We start from the raw sequence: 26,502 nt of genomic DNA, 5'->3' as shown, positions 1-26,502 counted from the left end.
AGTTGTTTGGACCTAACTTAATAAATGGAACTGTTAGGTAGCTACTGTTAGGAACTTTTGGACTAGGGCACTGGGAAAAAATTACTGAGACGCCTACGGGCACCGTGAACCAAGAAAGTTTGGGAACCTCTAGCATAAAATACACAATGAAGAAACTATTTGTTACCGAAATATTTGAACAGAGTCGTTTGAACAGCGTTGACTTTCTTTTTTTCATCAATCAATTTCTGATAGCCGACAACAATCTTCTCTAGGCCTGGAGAAATAAATATCGCAGAGAACCTCAAACCTTTTGTTTGAGTTTCTTTGTGATACGAAAGATTTCATCTACTTCTTTTACCGTTATTTCCTTTGCTGTAACATTTTCATTTGGCTCATTTAAAAATAAATTTATTTTCTGCATTTAAAAATTAGAATTTTTAAATGCAAGTCTGCAAGTGACTTTATTAGCAGGAGACAAACAAGTGACGCGTCTTCTTTCGATGGTTGATGGGACACACTGAGGTGGGCAGCTGGCAAATGCTTCTTTATTGCCCATCCGACATGCTGTAAGCTTAGTGCGCAATTCAAATATTTTTCAACTGTCACATAAAAAAATCACATTAAATGGAAATTTGTAAAGTGAAAAGTGGTATAATTTTTTTTCAAATACTGGTAACTGAAAAATGTGTTGATCGAACTCGCATTATGTGAGGCATGGTTGTATATTAATTAAGCTGTGTATTTTATTTTATTTTTGTTACACAGAGCATTAAAACTATGATAAATGAATTAGCTTTCGGCTGGGTGGCAGCCTTCATCAGATTAAAATACTTTGAATGGCAGTTAGAATAGAGATGCACTGCCAGGATGGTGCGTGAGGCACGTGGTTAATTGTTTGTAGATGTTTTTGGCTGTGACGCACCTGGTTGGAATCGTTAAGTATAAAATGCTCGGATACCTCGTTGAACAGGAACAGTGGTTGTCAACTTAACCCCATCACAGAAACAGTAATTCTGTCCATAGACAAACGCTGGCCACGTCACCACCATACGTCACAGCCACAAACATCAACAAACAATTAACCACGTGCCTCACGCACCATCCTGGCAGTGCATCTCTATTCTAACTGCCATTCAAAGTATTTTAATCTGATGAAGGCTGCCACCCAGCCGAAAGCTAATTCATTTATCATAGTTTTAATGCTCTGTGTAACAAAAATAAAATAAATTATGAATCCAGAGCACGCAGGCGTGTTTTATTATGTAAGCTGTGTATGTAAGTAGCAATTTATTTTTATTTTGCTAACCTTTGGATAATATTCTTCCAATTTTCATGCATCTAAATGATGCGTGAAATTCATTTAATTGGTAATAAAATGTAAATTTGTGCTTTATATCTTTATTTTTATAGCCTGTGGATGATCGTCAGTTTTCACTATTAGAATCAAAATTCAGTTTGCAAACTTGATCACTATAATTGGCGATTACTGTGTGTGTGTGTATATATAATTACACACAGTAAGAGAGTATTAAGTACAATAGAAGTATTCAAAGGGAGCCTTTAGGCCAAAAGCAGATGTAGGATAGGACTTTGGCATAGTGATTTAGGATAAAAGTATTCAAAGTGAACCATGTAATGTTTAATCAATAATTTGATGGCATTAATCTGATCTGGGACACTTTTCCTTCATAAAAGATTATATATATATATACAGTCGAACTTCCCTATAACGAATTCTATAAATCCAGCGAAAAAATTCGTTATAGAGAAATTTCGTTATACAGAGAATATCTTTTTTATTAGAAATTGTTATCTAATTAGAAAATGAAAATGAATCTACATTTATTTTTAATGTATTTTATTTCAAAAACACTTATTTAAATTACGCTTACACAATTTTCGCCAGTAAGTATCACAAATTAAAAAAAATCCGTAATTTTCGTTTGCACAGTACAATTAAAAAATGTCTGATTCTCAAAGAAAACCTCACATTTGTTCAGAGCATTAAAAACATTATCAGGAACATTTTCACAAAACTGTAGACCCATACGAACCGTTTTAAAAGCGTTAATCATTTCTTCACGAGTTGGCTTTTCTACGGGTTGTTCTGATGTGTCTTCAGCGTCAACGTTAATTTCTTCGTGATCATGGTCGTGTCTAACACTGTTCGGCAGTATTTCATTTGGATGTTCTGTTGTAGTCAGGTCTTGATCTACATAAACATAACTATCCAGTGTTATTTCATTTCCGATGTTTCCGGACGATTCTAATATTTTCCAAAAGTTTTTCAGTTGTGAAAGGGGCAGTTCATCTTGTTCATCCAGTTGATGTTCGACTTCTGCATTCAATGCAAATCCCGCTTTCGAAAAACAATTTTGAATAGTGTATTCAGTGACATCGTTTGTCCAAACTTTTGCCAGTTCAGAGATACAATCTCTAAGGTTAATTGTAACTTCCAAGTTTCTATTTTCTGATAACGCATTGACAATCTTCATTATTATTCTCTTTCGATAATGAAATTTAAAATTTTTAATTATGCCTTGGTCCACTGGCTGGAGTTTTGACGTCACGTTTGGTGGTAAAAACAATAACTTCACACTTTTAAGTTTGGCAGAAATACTGGCAGGGTGTGCTGGACAGTTGTCAGTTACCAACACGATTTTCCTTTTTTCTTTTGTTATACGCTTGTCTAGTTTTAATATCCAGTCTTCAAAGATATCACTGGTCATCCATGCTTTTTTATTAAAGGTGTAGTCAACTTCCAAAGATTTTGTGCCTCTAAAACATCTTGGGTTTTTTGATTTTCCGATTACTAAAAGTCTTAATTTTTCACTTCCTGTCATATTTGCTCCAACTAGCACAGTGATTCTTTCTTTGCTTTGTTTTCCGCCAAAACATTTATCATCTTTAAAAGCAAGAGTTCTATTCGGTAAACATTTAAAGAATAAACCCATTTCGTCAGCATTAAAAACATCCTTAGGTTCATATTCTTCCAAAATCTTCTTTAAGGTATTGTTCCTCCAACTGTTGCAATCTTCTTCACTTACATTAACACTTTCTCCACAAATAACCTTTTCCACAATTCTGTGGCGCTTCTTAAATTTATCTAGCCACCCAGTGCTCGCATTAAATTCTGTATGTCCCAGGGACTGTGCAAATTTCAGAGCTTGTTGCTTAATTATTGGACCCGATATTGGTATATTCTTTTCACGTATCATTTGCACCCATTTTAGAACAGCTTTATCAACATCTTCGTATATACACAACTTAATTCGCTTCTTGTCTGCTGCTCCTTCAATTGCATTTAAAATTGATTCTCGATTTTTTTAAAATCGTAGATAAGCTGCTTGCAGGTATGCCATATTTCTCCGCAATATCTTTTTTCTTAAAACCCTGGTCAATATCATGAAGAATCTTTACTTTATCATTAATACTTAAACATTTTCTCTTCGACATTTTTTCCCCAAATGTAAAAATCACTGGACTGTAGCTCTTGCCGATACATACACCGCAAACTTCGCTGCGCTGGCATATAGTGAATTGTTAGTACAGGTACCGCCTACTCAATGACGTTTGCTTGCCAATTCAACAGTATCACGTGACTTTTCCTATCAATCACTTCGAAGAAATATACGACTTTCATTCATATATAAAATTTACGGTTAATGTATGCTGTATGTTACTTTTCAAAAAAAATAAATAAATAAATACAAGAGCATATAGCCTATGTGATTGATGACAAATTGTTCTAAAAGAACTAAATAAAAAAAAATTTTTTTTCATGAAAACCATCTACTAGGAGTCCAGTTAGATGAGAACGGCCATATCACATAATGATTGACAGGAAGGTCACGTGGTACGGTTGAGGTGAGAAGCGAATGTCACTCAGTAGGCGTTCGTTACTAAAAATCGACTATGGCATCATTCTATGTATTGCCGCCGCAGCACGCTAAAGGCTTACCGCAGCGAATTTCGTTTTCCCCTGAGCCAACATCAATTTACAAATCTATCCTATTTATTGTAAAGTTTATGACCACTTTTAAGAAAACCCATTTGGTTTTATAACTGTAACAAAAATGAAACAAAGACCTTCCTACGGGCGTCAATGACCACAAGTATTCACTAAAAGAATGATTAATTCCAGATGCTAATGCGTAATTTCGGAGGGAAGGAGGTCGTATATTTTTAAAAATTCGTTATAGAGAGACTAACACTTCGCTATATGGGGTTAATTTTACATGTAATTTCGTTTCAAGGTGCAATGTTTTGCGAAAAAATTCGTAATATAGAGAAATTCGTTAAATAGAAGTTCGTAATAGAGAAGTTCCACTGTATATATATATACAGTCGGACCTCTATATAATGAAATTGATGGTTCCCTTGAAAAAATTCGTTATACAGCAATTTCATTATAAAGAAATATGACCTTTTCAACAATGAAAAATACTGTGAATTCAGAAATATAGTAAACGATACAAAATAAATCAGAAATAAGTGGAATGGTTACATTTTTAAAACAATTTATTAAGAAATGACTATGTACGTGATGTACAAAATATATTGGTACACTTTTTAAGAATTATGTCGTAAAATATTTGGTTATTTTTTGTTGTACACTGGATTCTACTGTACACTGTTCATAAAAATGTTCAAATTTGTTTATACTTTAACCATTGAGTTATATTTTCTGTTACATTTTCTTCCCACTGAAGGCCTCAATGCAAAGTTTCAAATGATGCCAACATTTCTTGTTTGAAATGTTTAATATTGCCCTCATTTTCATCCACCTCATCATCGATATTGTCACCAGTTCTTTAATTATGCTCAAATGTTGGAGTCACTCAGATATTGTTACTATGACATCATTATCAACTCCTAAAAATTCGTCAAGAACAAATTTGCCACTTATGAAACCTTGCTTGGAACTCTTCCCAAGATTGCTCAATGTCTTCTAGTAGTTCATCTCTCTCTCTCATTTTTGTTAATTAACATTTTAGCAAAACCTGCTTTTGCGAAACGATTCTTAATCATTGTTTCTGTCACATCTCGACTCCACACTTTTGCCAACTCTGATATGCACATCCACAAATCTATAACAGAATCTGTAGGTTGGTTGGTTTCTATTCTTGGTATAATTTTTTTCAGTATGAGCCTTCGGTAGTACATTTTCAAATTCTTGATAATGCCGTGGTGCATTGTTTGTAGTCATCGCCAGATTTAAACTTGTTGTCCTAAGCTATAACATATATGAGGCCCTTCTCCCTTACTCTCGACCTGTGACATAATGTTTATTTGTATTAAATTAAAAAGACTCATAATAATAAACATTATGCGAAGTCTTTCTTTTGTTAGACCACACTTGGAATACTGTGTTCAAGTATGGAGACCGCACCTAAAGAAAGACCTAGCTTCTTGAAAGGGTGCAAAGACAGGTAACTCGCCTGGTGAGATCGGCAAAAGGACGTCCTTATGAAGAAAGACTTCGAATATGTGGGTTGCAGAGTTTGGAACCTAAACACCTTAGAGGAGATTTGATTGAGGTGTTTAAGGCTCTGAGAGGCATCAGTAAAATGAATGAGGACGAAATTTTCAAGATTATAAATGATGCTAGAACTAGGGGACGTAAATTTAAGTTTACGTCCCCTAGTTCTATTTTAGCCAGCGAGTTATAAATTACTGGAATAAGTTGCCTACATGAGTGGTAGAGGCTGACAGTTTGGGAAAATTCAAAGGTCATCTGGATAGTACTTTCGGGTGAGGGAAATGCATAGGATGATAGGTTTAATTTCCTTTTCTTTTATTAATTATTAGTTGTTTTTTTTATCATTGTTTTATTCGGGGGTTTTTTTTTTTTTTTTTTGGCTGGTGCAGCATAAGCCATAGGCTTTCTTGCACCATGTGGCCATTACTAATACTAATTATGTCAACCCCAATACCATTATGAGTAAGAAAAGAACAATCAAAGAAGAACGCCATAACTTCCAAGAGAAATGGGAGCTAAACTATTACTGCATCCAGAAAAACAGTAAAATAGTATGCTTAATATGTAGTAAGTCTATTTCAGTCTGCAAAGAATACAATATCAGGGGACATTGATACACATCATAAAGAAATCTATGATAAATACGTTGAGAAACATTGTGAAAGTAAGTAGTCATAATTAAAATCAATTCTTAAAAAACAGCAAAACTTGTTTACCAAACCTTCTGAGGAAAATATAGCAGCTGTAAAAGATGGTTACTTGTTATCACATTTAATTGCAAGCAGATCAAAAACTTTTACAGAAAGAGATTTTATTAGTGAGTGTTTAATTAAAGTAGCAGAACTGTTGTGTCCAGAGAAAGTAAAAAGCTTCTCCAGAGAAAGTAAAAAGCTTCAAAAGAGTAAGCTTAAGTAGAAACACAGTAGATAATAGGATCGATGAAATAGCTGAGAATTTAAGAAATCAGCTTAATTCAATGATATCCACATTTGAAGCTTATTCTATTGCAATTTACGAAAGTACGGCATTCGAGATATTGTTCAACTGGCCATTTTTATTCATGGGTGTGATGTGAACTTGAAAGTAAGTGAAGAGCTTTTAGAAATTATTCCTCTGCATGATACAACCACTGGAGCTGATATTTTTGGTGCACTCATGGAAATTCTGAATAAATATAAATTACCATTGAACAAGTTGGTTTGTCTTGCAACTGATGATGCACCTGCTATGATGGGTATTACTATGGGTGTCGTTGCAAAACTAAAAGAAACATTAGAAAATGTTAAATATCGGACATGTGCTAAAAAATGTTTCCAAAATTATAAATTTTTTATTCGAGCACTTGGACTTAATCATTGACAATTTGTTTCATTTCTGGAAGACATGAAAAGTGAACACACTGATCTACCCTATATAATTGAACTTTTATTATATAAAAGTTCAATGGATTTCAAGTCATAAAACGATTCTTCGAGCTGCTGGATTATGAATTATGAATGTACTGAATTAAAAGATGTACAATGGATAAAGGATCTGGCCTTCTCAGTTGACATTACAAGTCATCTTAACCAACTTAATTTTAAACTTCAAGGAAAACATCACATTTTTTGTTACAATGTTATTTGATAATATTAATGTTTTCAAAGAAAAATTATTACTTTGGCACAAACAAATAGAAAAAGAAAACTTATCTCATTTTAAAAGTTGTTAAAATCACCTGACTTAAAATTTACAGAATATACACACCAAATTAAGTTGTTAGAAACGGAGTTCAATAGAAGATTTTCTGATTTCAAAAATTGTGAATTACAGTTTCGTCTTTTTACTTCACCTATGTTTGTTGATGAGAGCTTACAAATGGAATTAATTGAAATCCAATGTGACTCTTTGCTAAAGCAAAAATATACAGAAGTTGGAATTCCAGAATTCCAGATTACACTTATTTACCCGCAGATCGATTTCCAGAAATGTTATCTTTTGCTACAAATATGCTGGCTATGTTCGGGAGCACATACTTATGCGAGCAACTGTTTTCTTTGATGAAAAATAACAAAACTCCAGAAAGGTCAAGATTAACCAATCACCATCTATCATCAATCTTAAAGATTACATCAGCTCAAGACATCTCAACCAAATTTTGATGATCTGCTTTGTGGAAAACGATGCCAAGTGTCCTCTAAAAAATGATATAATAATAAATTGTGGTTTATTGTTTATCAAAAATGTTAAATGTTTATCAAAAATATTGTAAAGTATTTTTAATTTAAAAACTAATGTAGGATACGAAACAAGTTATCTATATACTAAATACAGTAATTCTAAAAATTGTATTTTGTTTATTTTTTGAATATTGAAGGCATGTGGCTCTCAGCCTAATGCAAAATAGCTTATATGGTCTGTGGTGCAAAACGAGTTTGAAATGCCTCGTAAACAGAGACAGGTGAAATTTAGTGAAAGTGTGGATGATTCATTTCTTCGAAACAACAGATGAATTTCCGAGATAAAGGAAAATCACTCTCTCCTAATTCTCTAATAGGAAGCTTACGGTAGAAAATGGGTTGACCAGTGCCAGTGTCAGGAATATGCCTTAATCTTGCCAATGGCTGTGGACAGCTGACCAGCAGGACTTCTCGGTGTAGTAGTGTATAAGTTGTGTAGGTTTTACTTCTTTTTAGCCATTGCTGACCCTCCTGCTGGGCAAAGGCCTCTCCCAGAACCTACCATCTTTTCTATCCCGCTCCATGGTTGACCAGTTTCCTCTTGCAGGGTTTTACAGGCACCATTAAATTATAAAATGTTTTAGCTCTTAATTCATGGAATTAAGCCTTTAGCTATTAGACGCTAAAGGGATTAATTCTTAATCCTTTTAGCTCTTAATTCGTGCTTTCTACTGCGTCAGCTCTATTGCCTAAAGGCCAGAGGTGTTAACAATACATAGCCAGGTCTCTTGAAATCAGTTGTTCGTTGTATGGAAATTTTAATTTTCTTTGTTATACAGAAGCTATTTTCAATGCAATGACCAAGGGGTAATCAAAAAAGTTCACTACATAGAAAAATTTGCTATATGGAAATTCATTAGAGAGATCAGACTTTTTTTTTTTTTTTTTTTGCATTCCTTTACCATCATTTTAGGAAAGCACTGAATATCATGAAATTTAAAAAACTTATTGATAACAATATTGATATTAATAACATAATTGCTGGTTGATGTCTCCTTTTTACATTCAGGCTTGTACATAATGTGTAATCATACCCCCCCCCCCCACCCAGCCTCTGTTGTGTCTCACGGTGTAGAAAGCCTGTGCCCACAGATTGGCTAACTATGGGGGGGTATTATGTTCTGTTTGTCTCATATTGCTAATTGGCTTGTTATTTTTATTTTTAGACATTTGCCTGTCTCATATTTGTAAAAACAATACCATTACTGACTTAAACACATGAAGCATTTGGCCAGTCCTATGTCCAGGGACCTACTTTAAGTATGTGGGTTATGCAATCCCGGACTGCCCGAGCACCACTATATTCCTCTTCTTCCAATTACCTTTGCTGTTCTTATACTCTACACCTTATATCTCGTGCACAGTTAGGCTAGCCGAAAGCAATATCGAGATACTATTTTTCTGCTATCACTTCTTTATTCTTCTAAGACAAAGTTTAGAGTCTTTCAAGACTACTTTGTTTGTCTAATTTTCTCCCCTTTGCTTACCCATTTGCCTCATCTGTTTAATTGCCTACTTCCCCATCTCACGGGTATGGTTCACTTTGACAAATTCACATCTGCTTCCCCCTACACTCAGGGTCACTTTAGCTGTTGTTAATTCGCTGGGAACTTTAGGCCTCCTTCTTTGGTCTCCATTACAACCCTGTTGTGTTCTCTTCACTCTGTCCGACAGTAAGTTGTCATATTCTGACTATTTTCTTTCATCCTGATATATCGCTTTCTTTGTAAAAAAATTCAGGTAATGCAGTTTGCTATTCATTATTATTATTTTATTTTTTCTTTAACTGAAATCAGTTAGTTTTAGCTTTAGCTTAATTTTGCATTTTATTTCTTTTTATTTTAGTGTGATTTTTGTTTTGCTTTCTATTTCTTTTTGGTCTCTGTCGGGTCTGCTTTGATGTATATGTTTGCTCGCTTTTTCTGCCTTCCACGTATACATCATAACAGAAACAGAAGCCTTGCTTATTGCTGTGATTCCTTTGGTTTTGGCTGCCGGCCCTTGACGACATAACTAAAATCTTAGGACCTACAGCATTAAGTACCATTTATATATTTTAATTTTATTTACATAATTTTCTGTAATCTGCTTTTATTTTTCAGGCACTTTTAATTTTTTCCATTGTAACTACACCTGTCAAGTTAGCACTCCTACACATACACTTATCTATTTGCATATATATATATATATTCCAAAAACCCATCATTTTTATGATCTCTTGTTGAATACCTGCAGTGGTACTTTGTAAATAGTTTTGACAACTTCTCTTTCAAAAGAGAAGTGCAGCGGTCTCAAATTGTGATCACTTTTGGACATCTAAACTGATAAATAATAACCCAATTGATAGATATAGCCAATGAAATAAGAATGCAGCTATTCAGCATTGTTTGCAGAGTGGAAATGCACACATAAAATGGTGAAAGTGGATAGAAAGAAAACACTAAAATCAAGCAATATAAACTACTTTGATATCCACTATTTCTTCCACGAGAAAGCCATCAATGAAATTGAAACTGTCGTAATATGACAGTCAGATGGGTTGGAGTACAGACACAGTACTTTCTTTCATGGAGTAATGACACCAACAACTGTATGAACTGTACAAAACAAAATCAATAACTAGCCATGCAACTTGTTGAAATTCAAGAACAAATCAGTATGTTACCTAATCATTTCCACTGCACGTGCATAAACCACAATAAGGCAAAAAAATCGTATAACAATAACCAAAATACTGATTACAATAAATGATATTATGTATTAATACGTCTGATCAGGACCTCATAAAATTGGTAATATTATTCATGATCACAATGAGTGGCATGCACTGTATTTACATTTAATAGGATGTACAGAAAATCAAGTAAACCTTTTGTATTCCTTTAGTTGATATTCATTGCATATAAACAATGGTAGTTTACTAAATTGTAAAGAAATCTGCTTAAATGTTAGTTGTCAAAAATTAATATTTCTGCACTAGCATGAGGTATGCATTTAACATTTTCAAATGTCTCCAGCCATTTTGAATTGGCAGACAAATTTGTTTCTAAAGGGAGGTGATTATCCCGTTATACAAGGCAATGGTCAGACCACACTTAGAGTACAGTCTAAATATAAACAACAGGGCCTATGGGAAAAATAGGATTAGGTGCCGGCCACCCAAGATTTAACACACATTTGTAACCATATGTATACTTTATTTGTAACCATACGTATAAAATACCATACGTATTTTATTACGACTATTACATAATAAAATATTGCTAATGCTTTTGCTTCTATCATAAGCAAACTTGTTTTTTGTTTGATTTTCTATCCAAACAGATGACAGCCATTCCATCTCTTCCAGTTCTTTGTGTCTTAATCTAATGGATTTTAATTACACTTTGAGTTGTTCCTGCTATGAAACTTGTTTTTATTTTCTCTGCATTCTTTGTAATTCTCGGCGTTCCCTCATTTAGGTCTGTAGCACGTGCAATATCACATGGTCTTTCATTTCGCTCAAAGCATTTCACAATTTCATATTTTTTCTCTATCAACAGAGGCGGACTGGCCATAAGCCTTACTGAGGAAACCCTGGTGGGCCGGAGGCAGGTTAAGTATTTTTAGGGAATAAAGCACAATTACAAAACGAGGAGGCACGCTTGATACACATAAACAAAGCTGCACACGTGTAGCAACTGAATAAACAACACCGTAAAGGCAGAGATACACTATTAACGCCTCACATTTTACTAAAGCACATTTCTAGGGGTTACTACCATAAAACAATAAAAACAATTTCCAGTTGCGTTTCTGCTAGTGGAATCTGTTATAAAGTCGATCTAATTGCATTTGCAATTATACCGATAGCTGGAATTGTGTTGGTTTTTACGTTATTATGGTGAAATGTGTTTCCCCTTCACTGATATAAAAAACATAAATACATTTTCAGAATCTTCTCTTCATTCCTATCGTGTTGCGCTCAGTTGGGATGAATCCAGTGTGACTGCCATTTCTTGTAAACACAAAGGCAAATCGTGCATAAGCGAATTCGGTTCGTGTTATACAAGATATCGTTCCCCTATTTATAAATCGTGTATGATCGAATTCGTGTAGTGTAAACACGTGTTATACGAGGATTGACTGTACTGTGTACAGGTCTGGATGCCTCATTTTAGGAAGGATGTAGAGTTGCTAGGATGAGTACAAAAGTGGGCAACAAGATTGGTGAGGAGAACAAAGGGGTGCTCTTACCAAGAAAGGCTTAAGTTCTGCAAATTGCAGCACCTGGAGAATAGGCACCTGCAAGGTGATCTGATTGTGGTATATAAGGGCTTGGATGGGTTGAGCAAGCTGAATGCTGATGGGATTCTTCCCCTTGCTCAGATTAAGAACCTGAGGGGGCACAGTTTCAAATTGAGGAAAGACAGTTGTAGAATAGATGTGCGGGTAGTTGATTGGTGGAACAAACTTCCACCTTTTTTTGTGGAAGTTGATAGCCTAAATAAATTTAAGGCTGAGCATTTGGAACGAAAGGAGGGGTGAAATGGGAAGGTTTTTTTTTTTTTTTTGGCTAATGCTGCATAAGCTTGCTTTCTTGCATCGTATGCCTACTAATGCTAATACCATTAAAACATACAGTGATGTCCAGAAAATGTACAACCACTATAGATATTAGTCAGTCATGCACTACCAGAACTCCAGAGGTAATCTAGACTGTTAGCAGCTGAACTCCCCAGTTTGTATTGCATTGGACGATAAAGCAGATAGTAACTTCTCTGGAAAAAGTAAGAAGTTGTGATCAGACATGTTACTACAACAGTACACAAAAAAACTGACAAAGATTGAACCTCTTTACAAATGAGAACGTTTTCATTACTGAAGAAAAAGTTTTAAAAATGACATACCGCTGCAAGAAGGTTGCTGGAGGTACACTGGTGGGCAAAACTTAAGGACCAACACTATTTCTAAAGGTGACAACCACAAAATCTTTACTTAAGGTACACTTTACTGGTGAGAGTAGATTCATTCTCAGCAGCGATTCTGGATGTCAGCTAATCTGGTGAGAGGTTGGCACACGGTATCACCCTGCATAAATCACTGAAAGGGATCAATATGGCGGTTGAGGTGTTCTCGTCTGGGGAGGCATTATCTTGGATGGACGTACACAACTCCAAATACTGGAAGGCAGTACTGTAACCAGTGCACGCTACTGTACTGAGGAAATCCTTCCCCATGTGCGTCTGTTCCGAGGTGCCATTGGCCCCAAGTTCGTGTTTATGGATGATAATGTCACACCCCATCGCACTGCAACTGTTGATATGCTTTTGAAAAGTGAAGACATTGTTCATATGGGTTGGCTTGCCCGTTCCGCTGATCTACATCCCATTGAACACATGTGGGATGCTCTGGGGAGACGCCTAGTGTGGACACATGTCCACACCCACCAGAAAATGTTCACCAACTGAAGATGGCTATGAAAGAGGAATGGATGATGTTATTGCAAGAACTTATCAACAACATTGTTTTAAGTATGGACAGGTGGTGCAAAGCCTGCATCGACATTAGGGGTAGCCATATCTCCTACTGAGGACCACCTCTTCCCTTCGTTCCATCTTTGACAGTGATGCATCTGTATCATGGCAGCCAGTGCTATGTTGCCAATTTTGAATAAAGTCCCTCTGTACCATTTTGTTTCTGTTGTTGTGTCGGTGTTGTTTCCTTCATCATTTCTGTACCTCACAGAGTTCCTTTGGTATGCTTTTCCCATATCCAGGCCATTCCTGTGAGAAGCTACAGATGAAAACCTGACTGGTCCTTAAATTTTGCACCTAATGTATATGTGGGGAGGGAGAGAGAGAGAGAGAGAGAGAGAGAGAGAGAGAGAGAGAGAGAGAGAGAGAGAGAGAGAGAGAGAGAGAGAGAGAGAGAGACTCACTCATATTATCGTTGAATATGAGATCAGACTGGGCTAGCCGGGTAGGTAAAGTGCCTGCCTGGCAACCCAAAGGTCGCAAGTTCGCCTCGGGCTGGATATCATGATGGTGCCAAACCAACCGGTTGGTTGGATATCCCAGCCACGATACACGAAGAAACCAAGAAAAAAACTGGTTCCTTCGTGTATTGATCACATCATATGAAAATAAATAAATAAATTGAATATGAGTGGAGGGTTATGAGATATGAGAGTGTCACAGATCCCTGTCTCTTAACAGTTAACTTTGGCAATAGTTTACCTTGATAATATTTTAAAGAATTTTAGCACCTACTCAAACCACGTTTTATGGAATCTATTGGAGCTTTTAACTTGTATTCAGATATTAAGATCATTGCTTTCGAGCCACACACAAATTTCATCACATCTTCAAAATGACTTCCTGAGAAGCGAAATCTGAATTATGGTCAGTGTTACAGCTCTTTGCATTCCACAAGAGATTCTAATAATTGATAGGTTAAAAGTGATTATTGTTAAAGAGCTATTGCTCTGAACAGTGGTCAGTTTTAACCTGTAAATATTATAATAGGCAGAGTCCGATATATTATTTTGAATAGGTTGAATAGGACTAGGGTATGTTCTGCCATGGGCAAAAGTTGATGACGTTGTAGGACGGATATTATCTTTTAAGGGCACAAAAGGCGATATTGTTGTACATATTGTCACTAATGACCTTAAAAGTAAGAGATCTGTGGATTTACTTAACAAGTACAGGTCAAGGCTGGAAAAAAGTCGTGAGTTTGGGTTAAATTTGAAAGTGTCTCCAATTCTACCCAGACATGATAAGAGGGAGTATATGATGAGAGCCTTGTCAATCAATTCAGCCCTGGAGAGATTGTGCAAGGCTCGTGGGGCAGAATTTTTTCAGCGTGGTCTGTGCTTGCTAACAGGAGAGACTGCTTCTATGGGATACATTTAAATAAAATGGGTGCAAGAATATTTGCTGATGCTATCGAGACAGAGTTAGTTGGGTCGGAAAACTGCTTGGAGAATACACGGACTAATAGATTAATAGCAGCTGCTGGCAGAGGTGAAAGTGATTCTTGCACTGTTTCTATTGTAATGAGCAGCAGCCTAGAGAGCAAGTTGCTGGGGACTTCAAGAGCAACTGGGAGTATTCATGGAACAAGTAAATACATGTATTTACTTGTTCATTTATTAATCTATTAATAGATTTATTAATAGATTAATAAATCTATTAATCTTGATAAACTTTATTGTCAATTAAATTGTACTTTTAACTATATATATATATATATATATATATATATAACGACTTAATCGTAACAAATAATTAATACATAACTATAGTGGTACACGTGATACGGAAGTTGTATAAAGGGAACTCGTAGAAAACACTAGATACCGAAAAAAATATATATATAACATAACTGTTTTGGGATATAACTTAAGGATTTAATTTTTGTTTTGAATTTTATTGAATTAAATCGGAATCATGACTCTGACCAGAGCAGCAAAGCAAAAGGCTCAAGCTAATGGGAGTGCTGTGGTTCAGGGGAGAACTGAGGGGGGCAGTTGCCCTCTGAATCACAGTCTATTAAAATGCACTGTTTGCTTGATGTTTGCGGAGCAGTCGGGTACGGGACATGATATTGCCAAGGGGGATGTCTTTGTGTGTGCACGATGTAAGGAGTGCAAGGAAATCAGGCGACAACTCAGCGTTGTTATGGGCCTTTATGAGAGCTTGAAGGACAGGGTGGATGCCCTCGAAGGAAATAAATTGAGGGGCCCATCAAGCTCTCAGCTGCCCACATCAACGCCAGAGCTTGCACTTGGTCATCAGGCAACACAGAAGCAGCCCCCTAGGCAGAATGCGCTGGTCCCACAGGAACTAGTAGTTGTTGGTGACTCTATTGTCAGGGAAACGGGGAACATACTTTGTAAAAAGGATAGGTGGAATAGGACCAGGGTATGTCTGCCAGGGGCAAAGGTTGATGACGTTGTAGAGCGGATATCATCTTTTATGGGCACAAAAGGTGATATAGTTGTACACGTTGGCACTAATGATATTAAGAGTAGGAGACCGGCGGAATTACTTAGCAAGTACAGGTCACTGTTGAAAAAAAGCCGTGAATTAGGGTTGAACTTGAAAGTGTCTGCAATTCTGCCCAGACACGATAGGAGGGAGTATATGATGAGAGCCTTGTCGATCAATTCGGCCCTGGAGGGATTGTGCAAGGCTCAAGGGGTAGAATTTTTTTCAGCCTGGACTGTACTTATTAACAGGAGAGATTGCTTCTACAGGGATGGGATACACTTAAATAGAAAGGGTGCAAGAATTTTTGCTGATGCTGTCGAGGCAGTGTTAGGTGGGTCGGAAAACTGCTAGTTGGGGGGGATACAAGGACTAATAGATTAACAGTAGCCAGTGGCAGAGGTGGAAGTGATTCTTGCACAGCTTCTATTGAAATGAGCAGAAGTCTGAAAAACAAGATGCAGGATATTTCAGAGACTGCTGGTAGTCATTGCGGTACAAGTAAACACATGGGTTGTGTTAGGGTAGCTAAGAATAGAAACAGGTGCATGTATACCTGCGTGTACACCAATGCTAGGAGTTTGGTAAATAAATTTGATGAATTTGAGGTATTGCTCAAAACATCAAAGGCAGATATTGTTGGGATATCAGAGACGTGGTGTCACACAGATATAAGTAATGCGGAACTGGAATTTGGGGAATACAATGTGTATAGAAAGGATAGACAGGACAGGAGGGGAGGAGGGGTTATGCTATTAATTAAGAAACACAAAGTCCAAGGAAGTGAAGCCAGTCGACATCACTGGACAGTGCAGTGTTGAGTCAGTTTGGTGTGACATAAGCATAGGGAAATCAAAATTGAGAGTAGGAGTGTGCTATAGGCCTAATGACTCTGATGAGTATAATAAGATATTGTACAGGGAAATAGAGTGGGCCAGTAAATCAGAGAGTCTTATAATGGGGGACTTTAATTTCCCAGATATTGACTGGAATTTGTGGGTTGGTCACTCGCACACTAGCAAGGCTTTTGTGGATTTATTGGATGATTGTTTTCTACATCAGCATGTTCGTGAGGCAACAAGAGGGAGCAATACTCTTGATCTGATTATCAGTAGTGATTCTTCATGCATTAAGAACCTGCAGATAAATGAACCACTAGGTGGCAGTGATCACAGTGTGTTGAAGTGGGATTTACTCAAGGAGGTAACTACCATCAGAGGTAAAGGGAAGGGTTTTTGTTTTCGTAAAGGCAACTATGATGGTCTGAGACAGTATTTAAATTCTATATAGTGGGACCAACTGATGATGTTACCAACAGCAAACTCAAAATGGGAAGCATTCAAGGAACTAATCTTGGAGGCTACCAGGCTTTACATACCAACTAAGAAATATTGTTCAAGGTTTAGGCCTAAATGGTTGTCAGATGAACTAATGAGACATGTGGCAGAGAAGAAAAATGCATGGGATACATACAAATTAATGGGTGACATGGAAGCCTATGATAGATATAAGTTGGTCTGTAACCAAGTCACAAAGGAGATTAGGCAGGCAAAGGCAGACTATGAAAAATCCTTGGCAAAGGATGCAAAGAAAAACAGAAAAGAGTTCTTTACATACTTGAACTCGAAAAGGAAAGGGATGAATCAGATTGGTCCACTGGATATTGATGGTTCAACAGTTGAGGATCCTGCTCAGGTGGCTAACAATCTAAACGAGTATTTTGCATCTACATTCACGCATGAGGAGTTATTCAGGAAGGAGAATGATGTAGGTAAAGTAAACATTGGCAGTGAGCTGGATGATTTTGTAATAACTGAGAGGAAAGTGGAGGAGAGATTGTTGAGGATAAACATAAAAAAGGCACCTGGGGTGGATGGGATCTATCCAGTTATATTAAAGGAGGCAGCAAAGGAAGTATGCAAACCCCTAGCCATAATTATGAGAGCTTCTTTGGACTCTGGGGAGGTACCCATAGACTGGAGATGTGCAAATGTAACCCCAATTCACAAAGGAGGATCAAAGGCTGACACAAGTAATTATAGACCTGTTAGTTTAACTTCTGTTCCAGGTAAATTAATGGAGGCACTGGTTAAAGAAGCACTGTAGGATCATCTAGACAAGAATTCAGTTATAGCTCAGACGCAGCATGGTTTTGTTAAGGGCAGGTCTTGCCTGACCAATTTGATTGGATACTATGATGTAGTCACAAAAGAACTGGATGCAGGGAATAACTTTGATATTATATATTTGGATCTTAGAAAGGCTTTTGATACTGTTGCACATGGAAGACTGCTGCACAAATTGGAGCAGTGTGGCATTGGAGGCAAATTGCTGCTATGGATAAGGGGATGGTTGAGTGGCAGAAGACAGAGAGTGGTAATCAATGGACACTGCTCAACGTGGACTAATGTTATTAGTGGAGTTCCTCAAGGTTCAGTGTTGGGTCCGTTGTTGTTTTCGGTGTTTATGAATGATATTGATGATGGGATATCAAGTTTAATGTCCAAGTTTGCAGATGATACAAAGGTTGGCAGGGTCGTTAAGGACAATACTGACGCTATGCTGCTGCAACAGGATCTGGAAAGGTTGAACAGATGGGCTGAGAGGTGGCAAATGAGGTTTAACATTGACAAATGTAAAGTGCTGCATATGGGAAACAGTAACCCCAGAGCAACGTATCAACTCTGCGGTACTACACTGACAGTGGTAAAGAATGAAAAGGACCTGGGGGTAATTGTGCAGGCAGATATGAAGTTCTTCGAGTAGTGCAGACGGGATGCAAGAGTAGCTCATGGTGTCTTGTCAATGATATACAGGAATTTTTCTAGCAGGGATAAGGAGGTGATTATTCCCTTGTATAAGGCAATGGTAAGGCCACATCTTGAGTACTGTATACAGGTCTGGAGGCCTCATTTCAAGAAGGATGTAGAGCTGCTGGAACGGGTACAGAGAAGGGCAACAAGATTAGTAAATGGAACAAAGGGTTGCTCTTACGAAGAAAGGCTTAAGTTTTGCAAATTACAGAGTTTGGAGACTAGGCACCGGCGAGGTGATCTGATAGAGGTGTATAAGGCTTTGAATGGTTTGAGCATGCTCAATGCCAATGGGATTCTTCATCTTTCTCAGAATAATCACCTCAGAGGGCATAAATTCAAATTGAGGAAGGACGGATGTCGGATAGATGTGCGGAAATTTGCCTTTGGCCAGCGGGTGGTTGGTTGGTGGAACCGACTTCCATCACTTGTTGTTGAAGTTGATAGCCTAAACAAATTTAAAGCTCAACTGGACAGGTATTTCGAACGAACGGAGGGGTGAAATGGGAGTGGTTTTTTTTTTTTTTTTTTTGGCTGATGCTGAATAAGCTTGCTTTCTTGCATCATATGCCTCTGCTAATGCTAATGTGTTAGGATAACTAAGAGTGGGAACAAATGCATGTATACTTGCATTAACACCAATGCTAGAAGTATAGTAAATAAAATTGATGAATTTGAAATGCTGATCAAGACATCAAAGGCAGATATTGTTGGGATATCAGAGACATGGTGTCACACAGATATAAGCAGTGCAGAATTGAAATTTGGAGAGTAAAATGTGTACAGACAAGATAGGAAGGAGGGAGGGGTTATGCTGTTCGTTAAGAAACACATAAAAATCTAAGGAAGCGCATCCAGTTGACATGAGTGGATAGTGCAGGAGTATGTTATAGGCCTAATGACTCTGATGAGTACAATGAACAGTTGTGCAGAGAAATAGAATGGGCCAGTAAATCAGAATGTCTTGTAATGGGGGATTTTAACTTTCCAGATATTGACTGGAACTTGTGTGTCGGACACTCGCATGCTAGCAAAACTTTTGTGGATTTATTGGAGGATTGTTTTCTACAGTAACATGTTCGAAGACCAATCAGAGGGAGTAATATTCTTGATATGATTATCAGCAGTGATTATTCGTGCATTAAGTATTTGCGGATAAAGGTGACAGTGATCACTAGATGACAGTAATCACAGTATACTTATGTGGGATTTACTTAAAGATGTAACTACCGTCAAGAGTAAAGGGAAGGATTTTTCCTTTCATAAAGGTGACTACGGTGGTCTGAGACAGTATTTAAATTCTATACAGTGGGATCAACTGATGATGTTACCAACGTTGAATTCTAAATGGCAAGCCTGCAGAGACTTAATCTTGGAGGCTACTACTCTTTTCATACCAACTAAGAAATACTGTTCAAGGTTCAGGCCTAGGATGTTGGATGAATTAATGAGGCTCGTGGAAGAAAAGAAAAATGCAATGGGATGCATATAAATTATCAGGCGGCACAAACCCACGGGAGATATAAGCTAGTCTGTAATAAAGTCACAAAGGAGGTTAAACAGGCGAAGGCAGATTATGAGAAATCTTTGGCATACGACGCAAAGAAAAACAGCAAAGAATTCTTTACTTATGTAAACTCTAGAAGGAAAGGGATGAATCAAATTGGTCCACTTAACATTGATGGTTCGACTGTTGATGATCCTGCTCAAGTAGTTGATAAAACTGGATGAGTATTTTGCATCTACATTCACACATGAGGAGTTATTCAAGAAGGGGAATGCTAGAAGTTTATCAAACTAACAGGGAGATAAGTGATTTTGTAATAACTGAGAGCAAAGTGGAAGAGAATTGTTAAAGTTAAACATAGAAAAGGCACCTGGGGCAGGTGGAATCTATTCAGTTATAATGGAGGCAGCAAGGGAAGTAAGCAAACCCTTAGCCATGATTATGAGTGCAGCCTTACAGTCAGGGGAGGTCCCCATGGACTGGAGATATGCAGATGTATCCCCTGATACAGGATCACCTGCACAAGACACCCATAATAGTTAAGACACAGCATGGGTTTATTAAGAAGAAGTCTTGTCTGACCAATTTGATTAGATATTACAATGTGGTCACCAGAGCGGGATTTACACATAAGCTAAACAAGCTTAGGGCCTCATATTACAAGGGACCTCGCTCCACCTTAATTTCTTTCAATATTATCACAGTGAACTGGTGAAGGGCCTCATACATGTTTTAGCTTAGGGTCACAACAATTTTAAATCTGGCTCTAGTGATCACAAAGGAACTGGATGCAAAAAATAATTTTGATTTCATATACTTGGATTTCAAGAAAGCTTTTGATACTGTTGAACATGGAAGACTGCTATACAAATTGGAGTGGTATGGCATTAAGGGCAAGTTACTGCAATGAATAAAGGGATGGTTGAGCGGGAGATGGCAGAGAGTGGTAATAAATGGACACTGCTGTACATGGACTAATGTTATTAGCGGAGTTCCCCAGGATTTTGTGCTGGGCCCATTGTTGTTTTGTGTATTTATCGATGAAGGTATATCAGGCTTAATGTCCAAGTTTGCAGATGAAACAAAGGTTGGCAAGGTTGTTAATGACAGTAATGGCAGTGTGCTACTGCAACAGGATCTAAAAAAGTTGGGTAGATGGGCTGAGAAGTGGCAACTGAAGTTTAACGTTGATAAATGCAAAGTATGTATTCATATGGGTAGCAGTAACCCAAGAGAAACACACCAACTATGTGGTACTACACTCAGGGAGGTGGAGAATGAAAAAGATTTGGGGATAATTGTGCAGTCAAATATGAAGTTTGGTGAGCAGTGAAGAGGGGCTGCCAGGGCAAGTCATGGAGTCTTGTCAGTGATTTTTGCCTGGACCCACATAGGACATAGTCATTTGACTCATGTTTTTTTTTTTTTTTGCTGAGGGCTGATGATCCTCCTATGTGTGAGTCTTGTGGCACAATCTTATCAATCAAACACATTTTAATTGACTGTCCAGATTTTAGCAATATCTGTTTTACCACTTTTAATAATCTGACTGAGCCGTATGCACTCAGATTTTATCCAACAATGACAGTGTGTCTGTTGTTTTTAGCTATTTTAAATCAATAAAGGTTTTTACTTGTATTTAAAATTTACATGTTATTGTTATTTTTTTATTGATTTATCTTTTCTACATTTTATACCTTTGTTATTTTATATCTTGACATGGTGACCTAAGCAATTAGGTCAGTGAAATTTAAATATTTATATATCACCTGGTTTTGGCACATTATAGCCTTAGTTGCTAATGCGCCAATAAAACCCAACAACTAACCAACCAACTTGTCAATGATATATAGGAATTTTGCCAGCAGCAAGGCGGTCATTATCCCTTTATATAAGGCAATGATCAGGCCACACCTTGAGTACTATATACAGGTCTGGAGGCCTCACTTTTGGAAGGATGTAGAATTGCTGAAATGAGTACAGAGAAGGGCAACAAGAACCAAGGGAGTGTGCTTACGAAGAAAGGGTTAAGTTCTGCTAGTTGCAGCATCTGGAAACTGGGCACCTGCAAGGTAATCTGATCGAGTTGTACGAGGCCTTGAATGATTTGAGCAGGCTCAATGCTGACGGGATACCTTCTCTTGCTCAGATTAAGAACCTGAGGGGGCATAGATTCAAATTGAGGAAAGCCAGTTATAGAATAGATGTACGGAAGTTTGCTTTTAGCCAGCAGGTACTTGATTGCTGGAACAGACTTCCATCTGTTGTTGTGGAAGTTGATAGCTTAAATAACTTTAAATGGATTGACTGGATGGGTGAAATGGGAAGGGGGGTTTTTTTTTTTTTTTTTGCTGATGCTGTATAAGCTTCCTTTCTTGCATCATATGCGAATGCTAAGTCTTGGTTGACTAGTTCAGATAAATTTTCTGATTTTTGTTTATTAATATATCAATAACTAAATTTATAAACAGCTTTCTGTTTCTTTTATGGTAGTTATTACAAAAACCCTTTTAACAGTATTTACAGTTACTACTGTGTATTCGTTAAACTTCCAATTTTCAAACATTAAATTTATAAACTCAATTTGATCTTATGAACCTTTGCTTAACATCAGCTCCACAAGATATCACTTTTTGAAAATGAAATGAATGAGAATGAAATACAAAATGCATATTTTTAATGTGTACTATACATACATACATACATGTACATACGTACAGTATAGCAAGTTTTTTAAGTAAAATTACTGTTTTTGCCATTATGTTATTTTCTTGTTCATTTAGCGTAGAAAATGTTGTTCCTGATATTTACCATACATCAAGTACATCAATATTACAATTTGGAGTTTCAGAAAGGAAATGAACTTCATACTCTTGTATTTGCAACCTTAAGGTCAGACCATTGTGTGATTGCAGAATATATATTTGTTGATTATTGTATTGTTTTATTATTTACAAAATATAGTACAATATAATATTGGTTTAAATACACCATAGTTTACCATAAGTTTAACTACATATGTAGTGTAGCGGCATCGTTTAGATTTTATCTCATATTGTGGCTACCTTCACAACAAGATACCAGGTATTGCACTACTTCAAATAAATAATGCTTCTCTAGTAGAGGAGACTACTGTTACTTATTCTCAGTGGGCACCACCACCCAGATGCATTTCAGAGCTTGTTGGCTCTCTCGTCAGTGGGCGGGCAGGTACCCTGGTAATGCAGACATGCCATCACGGTTGCAAAGTTAATTCTACAATATGAGAGAAGCCAAATTGTGAAGATAGTAATAATATTTTGAAGACTAAATGCTCAAGGCATAGTTAAACTTATTGGTAAACTATGGTGTATTTATACCAATATTATATAGTTAATTTCAACCCATAACGTATTATGCCTTGAGCATTTAGTCTTCAAAATATAGTACTGTACTATATATAAAATAAAATGCATCAGCAATTACTATCAGAAAAATTTGTTTTATTATTTTAATTTATGAACTACTACTACTCAGGAATGCTGTGTTCATAAATAGGGAGATTATGGTATGTTGCTTTTTTTTATTATTATATATTAAATGTTATACAAATGTGATTTGTACTGTCATAGAGACCTGTACACTCTTTGGTGTAACAGATTTGGATGATGATAATTGTTGTTATATGTGTATTATTTCATCTGTACTCTATGAGCTGATTAACACCCTTTTAGATGTAAAAAAGTGGCAAATTACCTGGCTCTTTTTATAGATAAGAAGAATCAGTAGGTGATTCAATTATAAATTCTGTAGTGGCACTTAATGTAATTGTGGCCCTTTATAATGTAATAAATTGTAATTTTCTGCAGGCTAACACCTATACAGCAAGTAATAATAGAAAACAATAGGGTTTGCCATATATTTAAATCACGTATTGCAAGAGCCAAAGATGCATCTTCAAAAGCTGATCTGGTAAGTGAACTTCTTTAATAAGTTAAATTTTTTGCTGTTAATGTTATACTGCAATATTAGTAATGACATTTAAAATATTTTATGCAGTACTTGCTGTTCGAGATTAAAATGTGATTTGTTACTTTAAAAACCATACAGTAAACCCTCGATTTAATGGACTCCAATATAACGAATTTCAGATTTAGCGGACCGGACAAATAATAATGCAGTAATGTACATATTAATCTCGACCATATTTTTTTTAGATTATACAAAACTTCAGTGTTATTATTAATTAAAAATTAATAATAATTACCTATTTCCATTGTTTTGATAATTACCTACTTTTATTTTTATAATCAAATTCAGGAAATTACGGTCAGGAAATTGTTTTTCATTCTTTCTGAAAACATTCAAATAGCTGTTTTCCCGGATAACAGATAAGAGCAGGCAGTGACTTGTGAGCTGAATGTGACTCGGGACCCGAAACTGCAGGTCTACCAACTCGCTTTGTTTCGGTCTCAGTCTGCCTCAAGCTTATTTATTAAATAATTTTGCAATCCTTAATTTAAAATGGCATCAAGTGATGGAGGAGTTAAAAGAAAGCATGTGAACTTAAATGTGGCACAGAAATTAGAGCGAATTGAGAAATTAGAACAAGGCATCTCATTAGCACGTGTTTGTGAAATTTATGGCATAAAAAAAACAGTTTCTGATATCCGTAAATCAAAGGCCAAATTGCAACATTTTTCTTTAAAATACAGTATTGATAGCTCTAAATGTGGTTCTACAGAGCGGAGTAGAAAATACATGCAAGTTGTGCAAGATAAAAACTTATTATTATATTACATATTCTTTGTTATAATTTAATAATTTTATATTGCACAGTATTGTATATTGTATTAAAACTTTTTTTTTTTTTTTTTTCACATTTAGAACAATAAAAATGCCCCCCCTCCCCCTCCCCCGGTTATTCGATTTAATGGACTTTCGGCATTAACGGACACCCCTTCTCCCCTATTAGTCCGTTAAATCAAGGGTTTACTGTACATTAGATTTCCAAACTAAGTAGTTTGGAAATTAACTAAGTAGAAGAAAATCTGTGTGTATTTCTTCTCTATTGAGTGCAGGGTTAGGGTCCATATGATGATCCAAGAGCACCTGGTACTCTGCTGCTATGTACCAGATCTGGTTAGCCCCAAGAAACCCCATCTGACCTCTCACAGCAATCCAAATTCATCTGGGTGATGGTTTTTGAAGATCAATCTTTCTGAAAAGTTAATCTATGAGGATTGCTCCAAAAACTGTCTCCGAGCTTTTTTTTTTTAATTTTACTGCATGTATGACAATTTAAATTGTATATTATCTGTCTTTAAGTACTTATTTTTATTTTTCCACTTCTGAACCATAACCTGTGCTCCCCTCCCCATTTTAAAAGTTGCTGCCAGCCTGCAAGAGTCTCTTTTTGATGGCTGCAATTACAGCATCATCATTGGTGATGTGTTCCCCCTTAAATGCTATTCTTGATACGGTCAGACAGGTGAAAGGCATGTAACCTTTCACCTGTTTCTTGTGGTGGTCTCTCTTGTCAAGATGCTGGTACGGGATTTGACATTGTTGTCTGAAGGAGAAATTTTTTTCATCTGGTCTCTCTTGCAATGTGCGTCTTTGACTTCTCCACATTGTGAGCAAATTTGATTGTGTGTTCCCATTCCAGAAAGTCCACAAGAACTTCCTGGAATGGGAACGCACAATCAATTCTCTTGTCCTAGAAATGGAATTTGATTTTTCCAGTGGATGACCGAGTAACTCCATAGACTGCTGCTTTGACTCAAATTCATATTGGGGTAACCAAGTAACTTCACTCATGATCACTTCAATGACGATGCTATTGGAAAACTGCCATCCATAGTCTCATGAAACTCCAGAAGATCAGCACAGTCCTACACTCTCTGCCCCTTTTGATCTAGTGTTAGCATTTGGAACACACAATTTCTTGTATCCTAGTTGTCTAGAATTGTTTTCACTGCATTACTCTTTTACACATCTATAAACATGATCAGAAGGATTATAACATTTTTCACCTCAGATTTCACCTGTGTGCAATACCACTTCTTTACATGCATATCAAAGTATTTCTTCTTGTTTTCAAAGCAGTACATGCCTCTTCAGTAAAGTAGGCCAGCTAAACCTCTCACCAAGTCTCTTACTTAATTGAAATATGAGATTTGGTAAGATTGTGTCAGGTATAGTAAATTTGAGATCTACATAAGTTAGTTTTGGTGGTTGTTCCTCTTCCCCCCCACACATAATTGTATTCCCATATAATTAGTGCTGACCTCCAATTTCTTCTCTACCATTTCCTTGAAATGGTTCGCACAGTACGATATCATCCGCGAACAGCATACTCCATGGTGCTCTACTCTTCACTTCTCTCACCAACACATCCATTACCAGATCAAACAGATATTGCCTGAGAGCTGATCCCTGGTGCAGTTCAACTTCTACAGAGAACCCCTCAGTCATACCTACACTACTTAAGTACTTTTCTGACGCACCCTTCTCCCTCATGCATCTCCATACCTCTTGTCTGGGC

General features: G+C 36.7%; 1 protein-coding gene across 1 annotated transcript in view; it reads left to right on the top strand.

Annotated features, from left to right (window-relative positions):
- Positions 1-26,502, top strand: part of LOC150078665 (VPS9 domain-containing protein 1-like) — a 209,649-nt gene that overhangs the window by 49,752 nt on the left and 133,395 nt on the right. The window contains exon 6 of the mRNA XM_090382807.1: positions 23,825-23,927. Coding sequence (XP_090238933.1) covers positions 23,825-23,927 — 103 coding nt within the window. The remainder of the gene's footprint in view (positions 1-23,824; positions 23,928-26,502) is intronic.

The sequence above is a fragment of the Mastigoproctus giganteus genome, chromosome 10 (assembly GCF_048544385.1).
Source record: "Mastigoproctus giganteus isolate SK-2022 chromosome 10, ASM4854438v1, whole genome shotgun sequence".
In the NCBI taxonomy this organism is placed as follows: domain Eukaryota; kingdom Metazoa; phylum Arthropoda; class Arachnida; order Uropygi; family Thelyphonidae; genus Mastigoproctus; species Mastigoproctus giganteus.
This window is presented reverse-complemented; position numbering and strand designations above follow the sequence as displayed.